This window comes from Lolium rigidum, chromosome 6, assembly GCF_022539505.1.
Source record: "Lolium rigidum isolate FL_2022 chromosome 6, APGP_CSIRO_Lrig_0.1, whole genome shotgun sequence".
NCBI lineage: Eukaryota > Viridiplantae > Streptophyta > Magnoliopsida > Poales > Poaceae > Lolium > Lolium rigidum.
Window position 1 is genome coordinate 259635126 of NC_061513.1, and position 18516 is coordinate 259653641.

At 46.3% G+C, this 18516-nt stretch overlaps 2 protein-coding genes across 2 annotated transcripts; one reads left to right on the forward strand and one right to left on the reverse strand.

Annotated features, from left to right (window-relative positions):
* Window positions 1-1442: 1442 nt before the first annotated feature.
* LOC124662081 lies at window positions 1443-3341 on the forward strand. The gene is made up of 3 exons (XM_047199970.1): window positions 1443-1528; window positions 2451-2551; window positions 2908-3341. The coding sequence occupies exons 2-3, from the start codon at window positions 2526-2528 to the stop codon at window positions 3248-3250; spliced, it is 369 nt and encodes a 122-aa protein (XP_047055926.1). The 5' UTR covers window positions 1443-1528; window positions 2451-2525; the 3' UTR covers window positions 3251-3341.
* A 12389-nt stretch (window positions 3342-15730) lies between these two features.
* LOC124666700 (UDP-glycosyltransferase 73C5-like) lies at window positions 15731-17551 on the reverse strand. The gene has a single exon (XM_047204032.1). It carries the CDS (start codon window positions 17546-17548, stop codon window positions 15974-15976), a length of 1575 nt encoding a protein of 524 aa, XP_047059988.1. The 5' UTR covers window positions 17549-17551; the 3' UTR covers window positions 15731-15973.
* Between the last annotated feature and the right edge of the window lie 965 nt (window positions 17552-18516).

The following is an 18516-nucleotide window of genomic DNA, read 5'->3' on the forward strand; positions in this document are numbered from 1 at the left end:
AAATTTGTACTTCACTTCATCCGATGTAACGACAAAGAAGATATTACCAACAAGGTTGTTGAGCTGCCTCCTCACAAAACAAGGCACAGTCTGAAATAACAGTAGAACAAAAATGCAGAAAATAAGGATATAGTCTAGAATCTGTCAACAAAAAAGATACATTCTAAAAAAGGATATATACCATAAAGTCATCAAATCTGCTTCCAAGATAACAACGAAATGAACTGAGAGTCTCCCGCCTCTGCTGACAATGATTGCCCATCGAACCACAAACAACACAGTTCATCCTGTGTATATTTAGCAATTACCAAAGCTAGTAAAAAATACAGGTAGGTAGGGCATATTCATAGAAATCTATCCATAGATCTGAAACCATACACACATATATCCATAGATCTGAACAAACAAGATTATTCGAGAGGACAAAAAGGATTTTCAACAAACGAGAGAAAAAGGAGGTGAGGTGAAGTAGTGACATGTAAAAACATATTTTCCTACCTCTCAAAACAAACGAAAATCTTCAGAGAGAAAAGAGTTTTTCAGCAGAAAAGAGAGAGAAAGAAGATGAAGGAGACTTGCTTCACCGCATGAACAAGGGAGGGCAGAAGGCAAAACCAACCAGGGGCATTATAAATACAATAAGTAGTAGTAGAGTGTGGATTCGGTGAACAGGGGGGTACGTGAGCACCCCCTGCGTACCGTCCAAAACGCGTTGAGATTCGGACAGCGGACTTCCACTTGTTGACTGGTCGTATGGTTATCCGAGCTAATTTAAAGCGTGACGCAAGATTCGCAGGCTCTTGTTGCAATAATTTATTCCGCCAATAATTAGCGTCACATACGCGGGAGTCCAGAGAGCTGTTGCGCGCCATGGATTTGGCGCCATGCAGAGGGAAATGGCGCGAAACTGGTTTGGCGGAATCTACTGCCCATATTTCTGACCCGTGACTCGGAGTCCATCTGAAGCCTTTATAACGCGATTGGGCTGGCGTCGTTGATGTAAAACAAGAAGCTGCTGAGATAAACAAATCTATAGTGTGAGAGAAAACAACTAGAGTCAGTTTGGGAAATAGCCATCGATAAGGCAGAGAGGCGTTCGATCCGGACTTTGTGGAGACGAAGCTAATCTTACTACTTTATCTTTTCCCCACCCCACTGCGACCACCACCATGGGGAGTAGCGGGCAAGGCTACCGCCGAGCGCCGCCTCGGGAAGGTCGTCGCCGAGCTCCGCCGTGAGGTGGATGCTGCGAGCACCACCATGGGGAGTAGCGGGCGAGGCTGCCGCTGAGCGCCGCCGCGGGAAGGTCGTCGCCGAGCTCCTCCGCGGGGTGGACGCCGCGAGCACAACCATGGGAAGCACCTTTGTCCTCCATGGCGGGCGGCGGCGTGGCGGTGTGGAAGTGGGTGGTGGTGAGGCGGATCTGCGACTGTCCGGCCCTCTTCCTCGCCGTTCCCCGTTTCCTGCCGGCTTCGAGGGTGACCATGGCGACCATGTCCGGCCTGACCACGACGGCCCCCTTCAGAAGGTCCTTTTCCCCTGTTGATTGTCCTACAATTTCTAGAGCTCGTATTTTCCAGTACAATTTTAGTTTTGTTAAATTGAAATTAGGATGAACTGAAATCTCCAATCCATCGATGCAATGCTGAAATCCAAGTGACACAAAAGTTAGTTTCACTCCCTTTATCAGGAAGTAGGTCTGATCTCTGTGTAATGAGAACAAAAATCTTAGTCTATCAACAGCACTGTTGCAAAAATTCTGCCAGCAAGTGGAGTCATGCCACGATGCCGGTTGGATCATGCCATTTAGAGTGCAATAGTGCAGAAACCAAGCCCATTTCATGTCCATGCAGCTGCCAGTTGCGACCAGTTTAAGCCTATCCCAAATCAGAAAATGCAGGCCCCTTGGCTGGAAAGCAATTTTGTCCCAAATAAGGAATCATGAGTACAAATCCTTGTTTTATCATAGTTTGCGTCAAGCAGCTGTACCAATGATAGTAAGTCAAAACAAAAAGTAAAAGCATCAAGTGAAATATTGCATAGTACCAGCACTTAGGCTTGGTTCCTTTTCACATATCTTCAGACATGTCAACCCACGATACAGGGTGTCATCACCTAAGCTAGAAATGGATGAAAAAAGAGAGATTATGTTTAAGATATGATTTGAGATGAGGTTCTCATGATCAATTAATGTCATTTAGAATACTCTGTGTTTTTGTCACCGTTAGCCTTTTGCCTTTATTTTCTGACTGGCATGCCATCCTCTGCTGCTTGGCCGCGGGTTTCTTTCTGTTACAGTTTGTTGTGAGGTGTGCTCAACCCCTGGAAGTGTCTCTTAAGTTATTATGTATTGAGGATAGTAGTTAGTAACTGATATAACAAGTCTACCAGTCACCTAATATTGAAAGTATGTATTCATTGATTCATACTAATGTTTATTCCTTTTGTAGTTCTGCGAGTTCTTGTGGTGTTCGCATTCCAACTTACTCTGTCGTTCATTCAGAGATCTGCATTTTAAAAGGAAAATGTTACCATCTGTAGCATTCTTTGAGTAAGTAAAACGATCTCAAAATAGCTAATGGTGCTTCGCTTTGTTTTTGTTTGTGTTGCGACTGTATAGTGATTTGATTGAAACTCATACTGTATAGTAAAACAAAGACATATTTGATATACATAGAACCCAATGAAATCACTCGTGTCCAAACTTTTGCCAGATATGCTCGGTCAGATCGTCTTGAAGCTAAGAGTGATCATCTCTACTTCTGCTTGGGTGCTTTTTCCGTCACTCTATGAACCGTCTATATATCAATTTCATTGACTAAGCTGTGTTCTTCTTCAGTTCTTTTTTGCCTTTAGTGTGTGATGCTTCTGTATTTCATTGACTAAGTTGTGCTCTGCTATGTCCAGACGGTGCTGGAGCTGGCGGTGGCGACGGCGCTGCTCAGCGCTGACCAGGTTCGTGGAAACGCTGGCCCACAAACTCTGTTTCCGCGAGGGTACTCAGTCGCGGAAGTTGAAGGTGGTGGTCAGGCGCCCAAGTCGCGACGCGGCGGCGTCGTACGCACATGCCGAGCTCTGCCGTATCGAACATCAAGAGGACGATGTGCTCGCCGGCAGCGCGGATCTCCGCATAGAACCTTCCGCTTGGGTGGAAGCGCACGCCGGTGAAGCCCGTCTGATTAGCGCGCGGAAGCATGGGGTTCTCTGGTTGCCTTCGTCTGGCTGGGAGGACATGGTCGATGGTGAATGAGTAGTTGCGGTGAGGGCGCTATATAAAGCTAGGTGTGCAGCTTCAGTTCTAAGAGGAGGAGATAAACCACCTGGTATGAGTGTACGCGGGTTAATGATGGTGTGAGACTAGTGCATGAGATGAGATGATAAGGACGAATATGTGATATGAGCAACTGTGCCGTCCGTGAGCGAGGAATCTGGAACAGTGTTTGATTTGGACGAATATGCTGCAGAAACTTTAGCAGGTTGACTGCTCAACCTCTCGTACCTATCTACGCACGCGGCTGGAGAGATGTATACTGCTCATCTTCTCCTACCCCTCATCTTAAGCGAGCTGGAGATGCTGTTCATCTTCTCCAACCTTCGGTACTGTCCATAAAAATGAGTAAATCGGCTGTGCTAGATCGATAAAATGGGTTTCCTTTTATCTATGTGTGATGAGATGGAGAGAGAGTGCGTCTATGGAACAGGGTAGAAACATGCTTGATTTTGAAGAAACATGCTTGCTTTTGAAGTCATCTATGGAACAGGGTAGCAACCTGAAGAAACCGGTTTGAGACTGGAGAACTGAGAGCGTTTAATATAAACCAATGTTTACAATTTTAAAAAAGGAGTATGGGGGGCAGCATAGGGGCCCATAGTCTACATTCAAAAAATGTGGGTCCGTTTTTGTGGGTCCCTATATTTGAATTCAAATGTGGGGCCTACATGATTTGGGACATGGGTTATGAACTAATGTGCATGCATAAGTGGATAGGGTGATAACCATGTGGACCTGACACTGCCACGTGTCGGACGTTCAGGGGGTGCTCACGTATCCCCATGTTCACCAGGCTTCATTCCAGTAGTAGTAACTGCCTACAACCGCTATTTAATGAGGCTGTGGGGTAGATGGTGGTTGCTATCCTGTAAGTTATTCAAAAGTCAAACACAAAGTATCTCATGCAAAAATACATTGAATCATAAAGTTGCACTTCAAAATTATTTAAAACCATATGATTTACAACTTCAAATGTACAACAAAATGTTGACTACATGCCTTTGTTCGGACTATAGGTTAGGTCAGAACAATTATGGCATGTTAGTCATTTTTTCAACATACATAAAAAACAAATGCTCATTTGTGGACGAAGTGCACAATTATACCAAAGTAGGCATCACTTCAACACATCAAACTACACCAAACCTCATGAAAAATTTAAATTTGAATTTTGCACATGAATGTCACAACATTTACTCGGTCCCACTAGTTACCGATGATTTTACATTGAATTTAGCATTTATTATGAGTTTTACTCGTTTTTCGTCATTTTTTAATAAAAAAATCAACAAACACCTAAAAATGTCGGAAAAATCTGAAACGCCTTAGGCACACATACCTACCCTTCATGACCACTCACAAAAATTTGCAGCTCAATCTGAGTATTTGACGTGCAGCTTGCTTGAAAAAGAGCCCTTCACCGAGCATGATCGATGTGGGTCCACACATGGATCGACCCAACCAACATGAGGTTCCACAAGTGTTTTCGGACAAAATCTCACATGTGTGAACAATAACATGTATATGTGGGATGTGTTCTCACATATACCTCACATGCAAAAGGTTTTACAACTTCGGGGTCGACGATTCGACCGTTACGCCGAAAATGTCCTCACTTGTGTAAATTCACATCAAACTACACCAAACCTCATGAAAAATTTAAATTTGAATTTTGCACATGAATGTCACAACATTTACTCAGTCCCACTAGTTACTGATGATTTTACATTGAATTTAGCATTTATTATGAGTTTTACTCGTTTTATGTCATTTTTTAATTAAAATATACATGTACAGTTCCATTTTCGAAGTAATATTTTTTCTTTCACGGCAAAAACTTGTTCCCTCCAAATTGTAGTACGCCGGCTGCCAAAACGCCCAAATTTTTTGTTCCCTCCACTCCTCCCGCGCACCCCACCTATCAAATATTTCGCCCTCCCTTATATACGTCGTGCCTCTACCCCATGATTTACGAGCATCTTAACTACCCACACACCCGACCTCATCCTCTCGTGCTCACCCCGATCCGGTGTCTTCGCCGAACGTTCATCCATCTCGCATCTATCTCCCCGGCCGGTGGTCGCCATGGCCGGCGATCGTCGAAACGTCGGGGTGAAGGAAAATCGCACACACACGCCGAAGAAGGCGCCGGCTCGAAGAAACGCCAAGGTAAATCTGTCGGTGATCGTCTTGTTGTTGTGTTTTTCGGATGGTTAGATCGAGAGATCGGTTTTACATGTCTACCACGCCCGTTTGACCTATATCTAGATCTTGCATATTTGATAGATCCAATCCCGACATCATACGTATAGGGTTTATCGTTTTTATTGCGAGACAATCATGCCGTGCTATACAATCTTTGCCATCCCGCTGCTGTACAATCTTTTGCATTGACAATTGTTTGCCGAAACACTTAACTGAACTAATTCCAGCCGTTGCCGAAAACAGCCTGACGAGCTACAGTGAACAACGACATTGCTTCAGACTTTTATTCGTCAGTTTCAGAGGGAAGCAGAGTTTGATCTAGAACAATTGTTTGCTGTTTTCTGTGGAACTAGTTAGTTTGCACGTGCAATGCACGTCTTAACAATGTAATGAAGTTTTTTTAATCATGTACTTTGTTTCATCAGTCTATTTATTTCCACAATTTTTGTTTATCTATGTCTTTCAAAAGTCAAAAATCAAATTTCAGCACATATCCGAACTTCTATCAGCACATATCTGAACTTCTATCAGCACATATCTGAACTTCTATCGGTATAGGACTGAACTACCGATACCTCATTATGTGTCAATTATTTGTTACGAGTAGATATCTAAAAGCACATGATGTCCCTTAGCCTGCCATATGCCCCCTCTTATGTTTTGTTCGCCGACATCATACGTAGACTCTTATGTTTTCAATCATTTGCTCATTGTACAATATTTTGGAAAGACAATTATTTGCTTGTTTTCTATGGAATTGGCCCCCTCTTATGTTTTGTTCACGCTCCGCTCTTCCGATTATTTCAGCGGAGACACAAAACCCCGTCAAGCCGGCATATGAGCTTGCCAAGGAGAAACAAATGCAAGAAAATGTAGTACGCATGGAAAAAAATTCGCTGAAAAATATGGACCCGCCCACAAATTTCGAGAAAGATTTCTCCGGTTTTGCACGTACATTAGTGTATGGTGGGGTACAAATAGGAACTAGTAACAATCTAAAGGACACAGTCTGCGAAGAGATGGAGGTCGAAGAGGACCCTTCGTATGAACCGAATCCAGAAGAGATAGCTACTGCTGATGATGATCTTCATTCAGATGAGGATCAGCGCACTGTCGGCAAAACTTCAGCTCAGGTCTGTGGAACTATGTGTGAACTATGATAGGAAATACGTACATGCTAAATGTTTCCTACTAATGTAGCCTCTACTTTGCTTGCAAGATAGTTGCTTCTTACGCAATAGTTGCACGAAGAAGCGATCCATACCTGAAGTTGCACCATCCAACATTGCAACAAGATCAATGGCAACAAGCTGAACACGAAGCTGGGTCATCGATGAGCCGACGGCCATCGCTAGTCCGAACACCGAAGGAGCACCCTCACCTAACCAGATCATGACATCTGGAGGCAGCACCTCATCTCCTGAGGACAATCAAATTGTAAACTTTGAGCGGCAAGGTATGAAAGTTTGTAAAAACTAAACACTGTACCGCATATTTTCATATAAAAGAGAATCATTTCATATCTCTTATTTCAGAGACATTGACAACATCTGCGGTAGTTAGAGAAAGAGAGGTGGACGCGAGACGTACCATGGGCCATGGACTGCATGAGTACACAAGAAGAAATGGTGGCAATAAGATGCCAATTGAATTCACTCGCTGGTGTCGGGAGACCCAAGGATTATGTCCGGTCAGCAAAGCTGAGCAATGAGGTTGGTATTCACATCCGTGAAAAAATGCCGCTTGCAACACACTTGGACACAGTACAAGAAAGATGACACTCTCAAACATGTCATTCCTCATGCTATAAGTACAGTAGCGGTGAGTCCTGTACAATCTTGGTTTAACCTAATTAGTATGCTACATGATCATCTATCTAAGAATCTACTGATTAATGCATCACTATTTTGAAGGGAAAGTTTAATATGGACAAAAATGATGAGGTGGCTCAAGATGTGTGCACTTGATATGCTTGCAAGTTAGTATTCGGCAGTTCCGATATAGGCTTAAAAGGAGTATTGGCCGAAAATTAAAAATCTCACACTCGGAGCAAGCATATCTCAAGAAGCCAGGTCATGTAGAAGAGAAAAGCTGGAAAGAAGCTGGTGAAAAGATGGTTTGATGAGAAGTACCAGGTACATAAACGTTATTGCTTTCGATAATGACTACTGAATTCTTACATTTCTCTTATCTGGATAAATAAAATGCATGTACTTGAACATAGGGATCGTGTGTAATAAATGGAAAGAACAGAGAAGTCTGTGAAACAGTTCCATACCACTTGGATCTCGAAGCTATGTTGCTCACTGGGAACATCTAGTAAGTGTTCTGAATTTCCCAATACAGTTCATACTTCGTCATACACGGTGTACAATGGTAATGTGCATTCTACATTTTTTCAAGCGAAGGCTAAGCAGCGAGGAAGAAGAAACCTCTCCAATTGAATTTTTTAGAATCACACACACTAACAAGGATAACATTATGAGTGCTGAAGCAAAAAGTGCATATGTAAGAAATATTTCTTATTAGCACAATATAATATAATCCAGTTTTGTATGTTGTCCATGCAATGATTGTAATCTTTATGCAGGATCAAATGGTGGCAAAAAAAAGCGGCGCCACGCAATGAAGATGAACCTGATTTGACTGATTTGCAAATTGTTCAGCTAGTTCTGAGCGAGAAAAGCCCATCCACCACCTGCAACAGCACATTCCTACCAAGATTGGGCGTCGCAACAAGTTCCGGGAAGTCTTCGTCTCGGCTACACGCATCCGAGAGCTACAACAAAGGCCGGCAGATCAAGAAGCGAGAACTCCATACAGGCAGCTGAAACGTACCACGGTGACATGCGAGCAAGACTGCAAGAACAAGATGAAAAATTTGAAGAGATCGAGGAAGAAGCGAGGAGGAAGAACTTGAAGTCGTGAAGAAAGCCCAAGAAGAAAAGACTCTGGCTTATGAAAAGAGGCTGACAGAAATGGATGCCGTTCTTAATTTGCTCTTGAGGACATCCCAGCCACCATCCATGTCTCAATCCCAGGGCAACTAATCTATTTCACCACCGTCCTACAACATTATTAATCATAGGTCTTTTAATTTCTTTGTGTTCCAATTGTAATTTTCTTATGAATCTTTCGGTCTGTGAGAGACATATATACTTCTTGTGCCACCATTTAAGTATGATATTTATTGTCTACTTTTTGATATTTCGCCAGTTTTTTGTTTCCCAAATTTCGCAAATAATTCAAATGCTCTCAAATTTTGTCAAATTCAAAAGGTGACAGAAAATGTCACAACGTCACTATTAAATGAAACCACGTGGCACCTTCTGGTCCCACTTGTCAGAATTTGTGGGTCCCACCAGTCAGCATTATTGGGACCCATATGTCGGCAACAACCTGGTCCCACTTGTCTGAATTTTGTGGATCCCACCGGTCAGAATATTGTGGGTCCAGCTTGTCATAATATTTTGTGGGTCCCACTATCCATGTCAGCGCCGTCGGACCCATGTTGTCAGAAGCCAAATGGACCCACATGTAAGGCCACGTATGCTTTTTTGGACCAATCAGAAGCTTCCCAAGATTTAGATATTGACGAAAGTTGCAATTTTTCGTGACAAACCTGTCTGTCAACAATGAACCTTTGATGTTGACGAATTTGCAGGTCGTCACCATCAAACATTTGACGTTGACGAAAAAATGCATACCGTCACCCCCGATATTTTATGACGGAGCTTCCTTGACGAACCCCATGACGATCAAATTTTGTCACCGCGAAGTAATCCTTGACGAAAATTGGCCTTAACATGACGAAAGTGATTTGTCAAAAAAAATGTTTTCCTTTGTAGTGCGTCCTTCATGGGAGCCGCTCTTTGGAGGTCTGTTTGGCAAGGGGGTTAGAGTACCCGCTACCAGTCGTTGACAACAACAAACACCTCTCAAAACTTTACTTTTATTCTCTTCATATGATTTCAAAACTGAAAAAGCTCTAGCACATGATTTAATCCCTGCTTCCCTCTGCGAAGGGCCTGTCTTTTACTTTATGTTGAGTCAGTAAACCTATTTCCCTCCATCTCAAGCAAGCATTTGATTTGTTGTGATCAAACTATTATATTGTGATTTGCTTCATCATGTTTTTACTCTTTCTTGCTTAGTACAAGTTTTACCTTGAATGAATATAGCTTTAAAAGTCATCAATGATTAATATGATTGAGTATGCAAGTTTACCATAAGCTTTAATATGAGAGCGCTGCTCAATAGATGAATATAATTTGTTAAATGTTCTCTGACCAAGAACAAAGTTTGCCATCACCAATTATGATTCCTTATGCACCTTTATTTGTGATTACCTTATACTTGTTTCAAGTTGAGTTATATGAGGAAGTTGTTTACTATAATGTCTTGTGTGAATGAATATGATGCTTCTTGTCCGTATTACGATTTATCGACTCTTCACTCCATAAACATGTGGTCCTGTTTACCGAGTTCAATTTCGCTTGGGGACAAGCGAAGTCTAAGCTTGGGGGAGTTGATACGTCCAATTTGCATCACTATTTTATATCATAATTTGCTTGTTATTCATTGATATATTTCATATTGGGACACAATACTTATGTTATTTCATCTATTTTGCATGTTTCATGATTATTTGGAGATCGAGCACCGGAGCCGGATTACTGCTGGAAAAAGCACCGTCGGGATGCGATATTTCGGAAGATCAACTGTGGAAGGAAGTTTTACCAAAAATCCTATTTTTCCGGATGACGGAGGAAGCCGGAAGGAGGAGCCAGCTGGACCCGGGGTGGGCCCACACCATAGGGTGGCGCGGCCCATGGCTCGGCCGCGCCACCATGTGGTGTGGGGCCCCCTCGGCCTCTTTCGCCTCCTTTTCTTCGCGAAACCCTTCGTCCCGAAGACCTAAGCCACGAGAGGAATCCTCACGAAGGGTTACGGCCGCCTCGCGGGGCGGAGAACACCGGAGAGAAAAGAGCTCTCCGGCGGGCGAGGAATCCGTCGGGGAAATTCCCTCCCGGAGGGGAAATCGACGCCATCGTCACCGCCATCGAGCTGGACATCATCTCCATCACCATCATCATCATCTCCACCATCATCACCGCCATCTCCACCGCTGGACATCGTCACCGCTGTAGCAATTTGGGTTTGATCTCGATTGTTTGATAGGGGAAACTCTCCCGATACTGATTTCTACTTGTTGTTGATGCTATTGAGTGAAACCATTGAACCAAGGTCTATGTTCAGATTGTTATTCATCATCATATCACCTCTGATCATGTTCCATATGATGTCTCATGAGTAGTTCGTTTAGTTCTTGAGGACATGGGTGAAGTCTAATTGTTAGTAGTGAACTATGGTTGAGTAATATTCAATGTTATGATATTTAAGTTGTGGTGTTATTCTTCTAGTGGTGTCGTGTGAACGTCGACTACACGACACTTCACCATTTATGGGCCTAGGGGAATGCATCTCGTACTCGTTTGCCAATTGCGGGGTTGCCGGAGTGACGAAACCTAAACCCCCGTTGGTATATCGATGCGGGAGGGATCGCAGGATCTCGAGTTTAAGGTCTGTGGTTAGATTTATCTTAATTACTTTCTTGTAGTTGCGGATGCTTGCAAGGGGTATAATCACAAGTATGTATTAGTCCTAGGAAGGGCGGTACATTAGCACAGGTTCACCCACACAACACTTATCAAAACAATGAAGATTAATCAACTGTATGTAGCGAAAGCACTAGACTAAAATCCCGTGTGTCCTCAAGAACGTTTGGTCATTATAAGTAAACAAACCGGCTTGTCCTTTGTGCTAAAAAGGATTGGGCCACTCGCTGCAATTATTTCTCTCGCATTTTACTTACTCGTACTTTATTCATCTGTTACATCAAAACCCCCTGAATATTTGTCTGTGAGCATTTACAGTGAAACCTTCATCGAAACTGCTTGTCAACACCTTCTGCTCCTCGTTGGGATCGACATTCTTACTTATCGAAGATACTACGATACACCCCCTATACTTGTGGGTCATCAAGAACATGCACAGAAGTGCACACAAGCAAGCACACATGCACAGAAAGCACTGTTGGAGATATGCCCAAGAGGCAATAATAAATTAGTTATTGTTATATCTTAGTGTTCATGATAAATGTTTACATCCCATGCTATAATTGTATTAACCGAAACATTGATACATGTGTGTTATGTAAACAACAAGGAGTCCCTAGTAAGCCTCTTGTATAACTAGCTTGTTGATTAATAGATGATCATGGTTTCGTGATCATGAACATTGGATGTTATTAATAACAAGGTTATGTCATTGGGTGAATGATATAATGGACATGCACCCAAATAAGCGTAGCATGAGATCAAGTCATTAAGTTCAACTTGCTATAAGCTTTCGATACATAGTTACCTAGTCCTTCGACCATGAGATCATGTAAATCACTTACGCCGGAAGGGTACTTTGATTACATCAAATGCCATTGCGTAAATGGGTGGTTATAAAGATGAGATTAAGTATTCGGAAAGTGTGAGTTGAGACATATGGATCAACAGTGGGATTTGTCCATCCCGATGACGGATAGATATACTCTGGGCCCTCTCGGTGGAATGTCGTCTGATTAGCTTGCAAGCATGTGACTGGATCACAAGACATGACATACCACGGTACGAGTAAAGAGTACTTGTCGGTAACGAGGTTTAACAAGGTATGGAGATACCGATGATCGAACCTCGAACAAGTAAAGTATCGTGTGACAAAGGGAATCGGTATCGTATGTAAATGGTTCAATCGATCACTAAGTTATCGTTGAATATGTGGGAGCCATTATGGATCTCCAGATCCCGCTATTGGTTATTGGTCGGAGAGGAGTCTCGACCATGGCTGCATAGTTCACGAACCGTAGGGTGACGTGCTTAAGGTTCGATGTCGCATAAGTAGATTCGGAATATGAGATGGAGACCGAAGTTTGTTCGGAGTCTCGGATGGGATCCAGGACATCACGAGGAGGTCCGGAATGGTCCGGAGAATAAGATTCATATAAGGGAAGTTGATTTCTAGGTTTCGGAAAAGTTCGGGATTTTTCCAGTGAAAGACCGGGAAGGTTCTAGAAGGTTCCGGGGATCCCACCAGTGGGCCCACGACCCTAGGAGGCCTAACATGGGCCGAGGGGATGCTCCCTAGCCTAATGGGCCAGGGGCACATGCCCCCCAAGGCCCAGCCGGCCAAACCCCTAGGGTTTCCCCAAAACCCTAAGGCCTTGTTCGGCACGGAGGTTTTTGAGGGGATTAGAGTGTATAATTTTCCCGGACCAGCACAAAATCACCGGAAAATCGTTCGGCAGGCGTGGTTCACAGCGTTTTAGAAGTGTCTAGCCCCAAGTATTACCGAAAAACCTGCCAAAACACGTGTGAATTGAAACGCTAGGTGCCCCTCGCGTTTTTCTCTCGTGAACTTGCGCCGTCGCATATCGGAAACAGCTGGTTCTCGTGGCGATCGGGAATAGCGGGGACCAAACCAGCAATTATTGAAGGCCTTGCATGCAGGAAACCATCTGCCTACGTCAGGGAAAGCTTCGGGGACCAAACCAGCTTTTCTCATGCTTTACCGATCGATACTGCTTCGGAAACGAACAAACCCGGAGTAAAGAACTGTTTTCACCCAAAACACTAGGATTAATACTCTTAAAAACACCACAATCCCCGTCTACCGAACAAGGCCTAAGGGGGGTCAACTTGGGGGGGAAGAAAACTCCCCCTCCCCCTTTTGGCCGCCGGCCAAGCCCTAGATGGGCTTGGGGGGCTACCCCAACCGACCTCCCCCCTATATAAATAGGGGTGGGGACAGGGGCGCACCACCCCTTCCAGACCTAGCTCTGGCCGCCCCCCTCTCTCCTCCATAGAGCTGCTCCGGCTTGGCGAAGCCCTGCAGCTTTTCTCCTCCACCACCACCACCACCACGCCGTCGTGCTGCTGGGATTCCGAGGGGATCTACCACACCTCCGCTGCCCGCTGGAACGGGGAGAGGACGGGCTTCATCAACACCGTACGCACGACCGAGTACGGAAGTGCTGCCGGATTGCAGCACTGGATGATCGACTACATCAACAATGAGATCTAATCTCGTAGGCTTTGGAATATTCGAGGGTTAGTCTCACATACATCTCGTTGCTTCGATCTTGGTAGATTAGATCTTGGCTTTTCCATAGATTAGATCTTGGATTTATTCGTCTTTGCGGTAGAATTTTTTTGTTTTCTATGTAACGAACCCATCAAGCACCAGTAGAAGATTATAGGTTATAAATAGCTACCAAAGACCACCTAGTGATACCCTAGCCACTAAACCATCAGAGAAAAGCCCAAGAATTCTTCACATGCAAGCATAATGGTATTCATAGTATGTATGATGTCCTATTATGCAAGCAGAAATGAGTAGCCAACAAGATTTAGCCAACTATGTGAGCAACCAAATAGTAGCAGTGCTACTGAGGTCACAACAAACACAAACCCATCTATTTAACAAAGTAGATAAGCCATCACTATCCAGAAATGGATTCAGACTTGTATTACTTCCAAATTATTCATGGAAATATCAAATCATGCATAGCAAGACACTTAAGCATCACTGCATAAGCAGTTCATCAATAATCCATTCATCCAGGAAGGAATACATCACAAATCTATGCATGAATCATATCAAGCCATCACTGTAATTCAACAGCAGCATGCACCATTGCACCTTAACCACTGGATCAAGTCTAGTAAGCTATAGGAAGCAACATCAACACACACTCAGATGCATAAGCATCATTAGCATGCATCAGTGACTACAACAGCTTGCAATTCATCCATATAGCAAGAAATTGACCAATAATTAAGCCAGTAGCAGATAATTGCTCAAGTAGATCAAGCATCAGACCAAACAGAGCATCACATGCAAGCCAGGATCCAAGGATTGGATCAACTGAAGCTTACACAAGCCATGTGTGAGCATCACTGACACCACAAGTGTCAGTAGTGCAAACCTAGGATAATCACAAGATCAATAAGCCTATGAATTAACCAGCAAGCTTATGAGCAAGCCAATAAGCATAGGAACAAGCCAGTAGGCATATGAACATGAAGACAGTAAGCAATTGCACATCATAGGGTCAAGCACAGCACAATGAGCTAGTAGGCATAGGCATAGCATCAACAAGCTTAGGAGTAGAGCATGGCATGCACAGCAGCATAGCAAAGGCAGTAGCACAGCAGCATCACATGAACAACAAGAACAGCAGCAAAGGCAGTAGCACAGCAAGCACGGCCACATGACAAGCACAGCAGCATACACTGGCGGCAGTAGGCATAGATCGAGAAGGAATAGATGGAGAAAAGGAGGTAGAAGAAGCAGTAGGGGTTACCTAGCGAAGGAGAAGCGGCAGCAATGGCGGCACGGTGGCACAGGCCAGTCACGGTGGCACCAAACCGTGACCAGGCCACACACCTCACCAGTGAAGGCGGCGAACCACCAGGAACGGCGAGGAAGAGCAGATCGGCGGTGATCGCCACGGATCCGTCGGCGTGTGCGAGCACCGCACACGCGCGCGCACAAACGAGGACGAGATCGACGAAACCACTCGGACGAGCAGATGCAACGTCTCGAGCTGGGTCGGTGAGCACCACGGCGTGCCCTGGTTCGGCCGGAGACGGCCGGAGCATGGCGGCGACCATGGCGGCGGCTCAGTCGCCACGAGTATCGCCTCGGGCGATTAGGGTTTCGGGAGAGGAACGAGCGAGTGAATGAGTGAGTGGGCCGACACCCCCACGCTGTAAGGGTTTCCTGCACTTTACACACATGTACATGTATTAGCTTTTGGCACCCTGTAAATGATAGTTGCTCATTCCCAACAATATTAACTTAGTTCTAAATGAACTTAATGCATGGACATATGTTTAGGTTAGTGCGAAACCACATGCTGGATGATGTTTTCTTATTATGCCCATTGTGTTGTGTTGTTGCAAACATATATGCATTACTTGCTGCCTTACCTTTCAAAACTGAAATTTTCCCATAACATAACTGAGTTGTGAACCCCAGTGTCTGGAATTCAGAATTATCATAGTTAAAATGAATGTTCTCATCAACAAATATTAATGAACTCTTACTTTATCTTTTAGAATTACCATATTTTTTTTGTTTTGAAAAAGAGAGTCTCCTCTCCGATTTCTATTAATAGAAACCACAGGTTTGGTACAAGGACGAAAACGAATAAAGCTCTGAATGTTGTTCCACTTCGTTTATTCTCCCCCATTCGATGCCATGATCCCAGAATGCTTAACCAGAAGTTGCATCTTGGGCTGATCATGTTTGAACCTATTTGTACTGCTGCTCTGGATGGTATAGATCTGGTTATATGGTGGTAGGATCCCTTAATTAGTGGCAGCGATTAATCCCCGGGTGGATAAAATCGAACAAGCCCTAATTTGCCAGTAGGTATGCAGCTTAGGACTGTACTACCAATGCAGCGTCGGCTTCGATCTTCTCGCCCTTGTTGTGTCCGAGCTCCGCCGCCGTAAAATGCATAGGCTGGGTCGTCCAGCTTGTGTCCCTCTCATGGGTTCTCTTCCTCGAAAGCTCCGACACGAAGCTGATCATGTCCGTCAGGTCGCAGTACGACGACCCACCTTCCTCCATGGTCGCTCTCGCCTCCGCGGCGAGGTCCTTGGCCCTGCACCTTCTGGCCGCCCCCTCCGGCCAGTCGTCCATCAGCTCGGCGATCACTTTCTCCACGTCGCCGCTCGCCACCTGAACGCCCTCGGCCTCCTCGGGGACGTTCATGACGGGCACCTTGACGCCGGACCTGACGCCGATGCCGAGCACGTCCACCAGTAGCCTCTCACTGGAAAACTGGTCGCAGAAGCTGGGCCACGTCAGTGCCGGCACGCCATGGGAGATGGCCTCCAGCGTTGCGTTCCAGCCGCAGTGCGTGAGGAAACCACCCACCGCCGGGTGCGAGAGGATGGTCACCTGCGGCGCCCACCCGCGCACCAGGAGGCCCCTGTCCTTGACACGCTCCTCGAACCCTTCGTCGTCGAGCAGCGTCCTCACGGCGGCGTCGGACTTTGCCTCTTTGATGGCCCACACGAACGGCCGCCCGGAATTCTCGAGTCCTCGTGCGAGCTCTGCGAGCTGCTTTGCCGGCAGCCTCGCGATGCTGCCGAAGCTGATGTACATCACGGACGCCGGCGGCCGGGCGTCGAGCCACGAGACGATACGGCTGGCGTCTACATCGGCGCGGTTGCCGCGGCCGGCCTTGGCATCGTCGTCCATGGTCAAGGAGGCGCATGTCGACCCGACTGCCCACGTCCTCCGGCCGAGCGCGGCGGCGTACGCGTCGACGAAAACGCCCTCGACGCCCCGGAACGTGTTGATCAGCAGGCCGTCGGCGGTGGCCTCGGCGTGGATCATGTCGCGCTGCTCCTTCTCGATGCCGGGGAACTGAAAGAAGCCCCGGAAGGTGGCCTTGTTCCCGACGGCGCGCACAGGGAAGTCCGGCACCTCGAACGGCGCCATGTCTTCGTCACCGACGGTGTCGTACACGCCGTGCGCGAACAGGTTGTGCACGGCGAGGAGGTAGTAGGCGGACGGGCAGTGCATCACAAGCCTAGGGATGTCGAAAAGTTCGCACACCCCCGCTGTCCAAGGGTTGCACGCGTCGGCGATGAGGCAGTCCGGCCGGCGGGGCAGCGCCCGAATGTACTCCTCCAGCGGCTCGGCCATCTTCCAGATGGCGTGGAAGAAGGTGATATGTTCCTTGTCGAGCTGGTCGATGGCCTCCAGCCCCTCCGGGATCCCGAGCTGCGGGCCGGGGAACGGGAGCTCGACGAGCTCCACAGCGATGCCTGCCCTGTTGGCAGCATCCACGGCGGCCCTGTTGCGCGCGGCGTTGACGGGCGTGGTGACGACAGTGACCCGTGGCCCGCGCGCGGCGAGGATGCGCGCCAGGTCCACCATGGGGATGATATGTCCCTGCGCCACCAGCGGCACCAGAAAGAAGTGTAGGTTCGTCGCCGCCATCTCTTCCCGGGCGGCCCGCTCTATGTTCTGATGAGCAATGGCAATTGGCAACAACGGCGATCGAGCGGCGCAAGCTTATCGATCGAGCCTAAGGCGTACGGCACTATCCATGTCGAGGCTACGAGGCCTCTATATATATATGTTGGATGGATGACGTGACACGTACTCCCTCTGATCTTGTTTAATCGACGGGGCGTTAGTACCTACGTAGCTGTTTACTTGTGCTGAGCTCGCGTCAATTTAAACTGTCCGGAGGGGAGTACATATAATAGAACTACAACTGATTACGGATGTGTACATTTTGATCGATGGATGGAATTCATGTGAGAGGAAGGAGAGAAGACGTGGCCGAGTTTTCATCAACTAGCTATCTAGTGGAAGATGACAAGGTAGATGATAAGGCGTGCGGTTACCGTGCCTACACATTTTGAGATCGACAAAGTATGAGCGGATGGGTCATAGCAAGTCATGGACGTGGCCGCAGTTCGCTTTCGAGATTGAGTGGATCAGAGCCGTCAGTATGGGTCAAAACAGATTCTAGAAGCAAGCAGTCCGGCAGAAACTTCACCGGATTAGAGCAATTTTTTTACAGAGGGGACCACTGCCCTAGTGAATTGCCAAAAAAGACAACCTAAGAATAAAATTGACAAAAAAAAAAACCATCCTAGACGTGGTGGCAGGGGCCCCATGCGACACGTGACAACTTGCCGCCGTCGTTGGTGGCGGCACGTTAGCCGCCGTCGAGCTGTGGTGGACCATGCCGCCCCCCGCTAGTGGTGGCAGGTCTACGTGATAGCAGGGTGCCGCCGCCGCCTCTGGCGGCATGCCTCGCTTTTCCGACAACCACGCCGCGCCCTGACTCCCACGCTGCAAAACTAGCTGATCCCATGTCTCGGCCGACCATAGCTCAAGCTGATTTCCTCTCCTGGTCGGCTGTCCACAAGCGGCGGCGGCGATGGCGGCACCGA

Bases quoted from the DNA above. Each gene is read 5' to 3' on its own strand.
- LOC124662081 (XM_047199970.1), top strand. From the start codon at position 2,526: ATGTTACCATCTGTAGCATTCTTTGA. The intron at 2,552-2,907 runs GTAAGTAAAACG...TGCTATGTCCAG, and splicing joins CCATCTGTAGCATTCTTTGA to ACGGTGCTGGAGCTGGCGGT.
- LOC124666700 (XM_047204032.1), bottom strand. From the start codon at position 17,548: ATGGCGGCGACGAACCTACACTTCTTTCTGGTGCCGCTGGTGGCGCAG.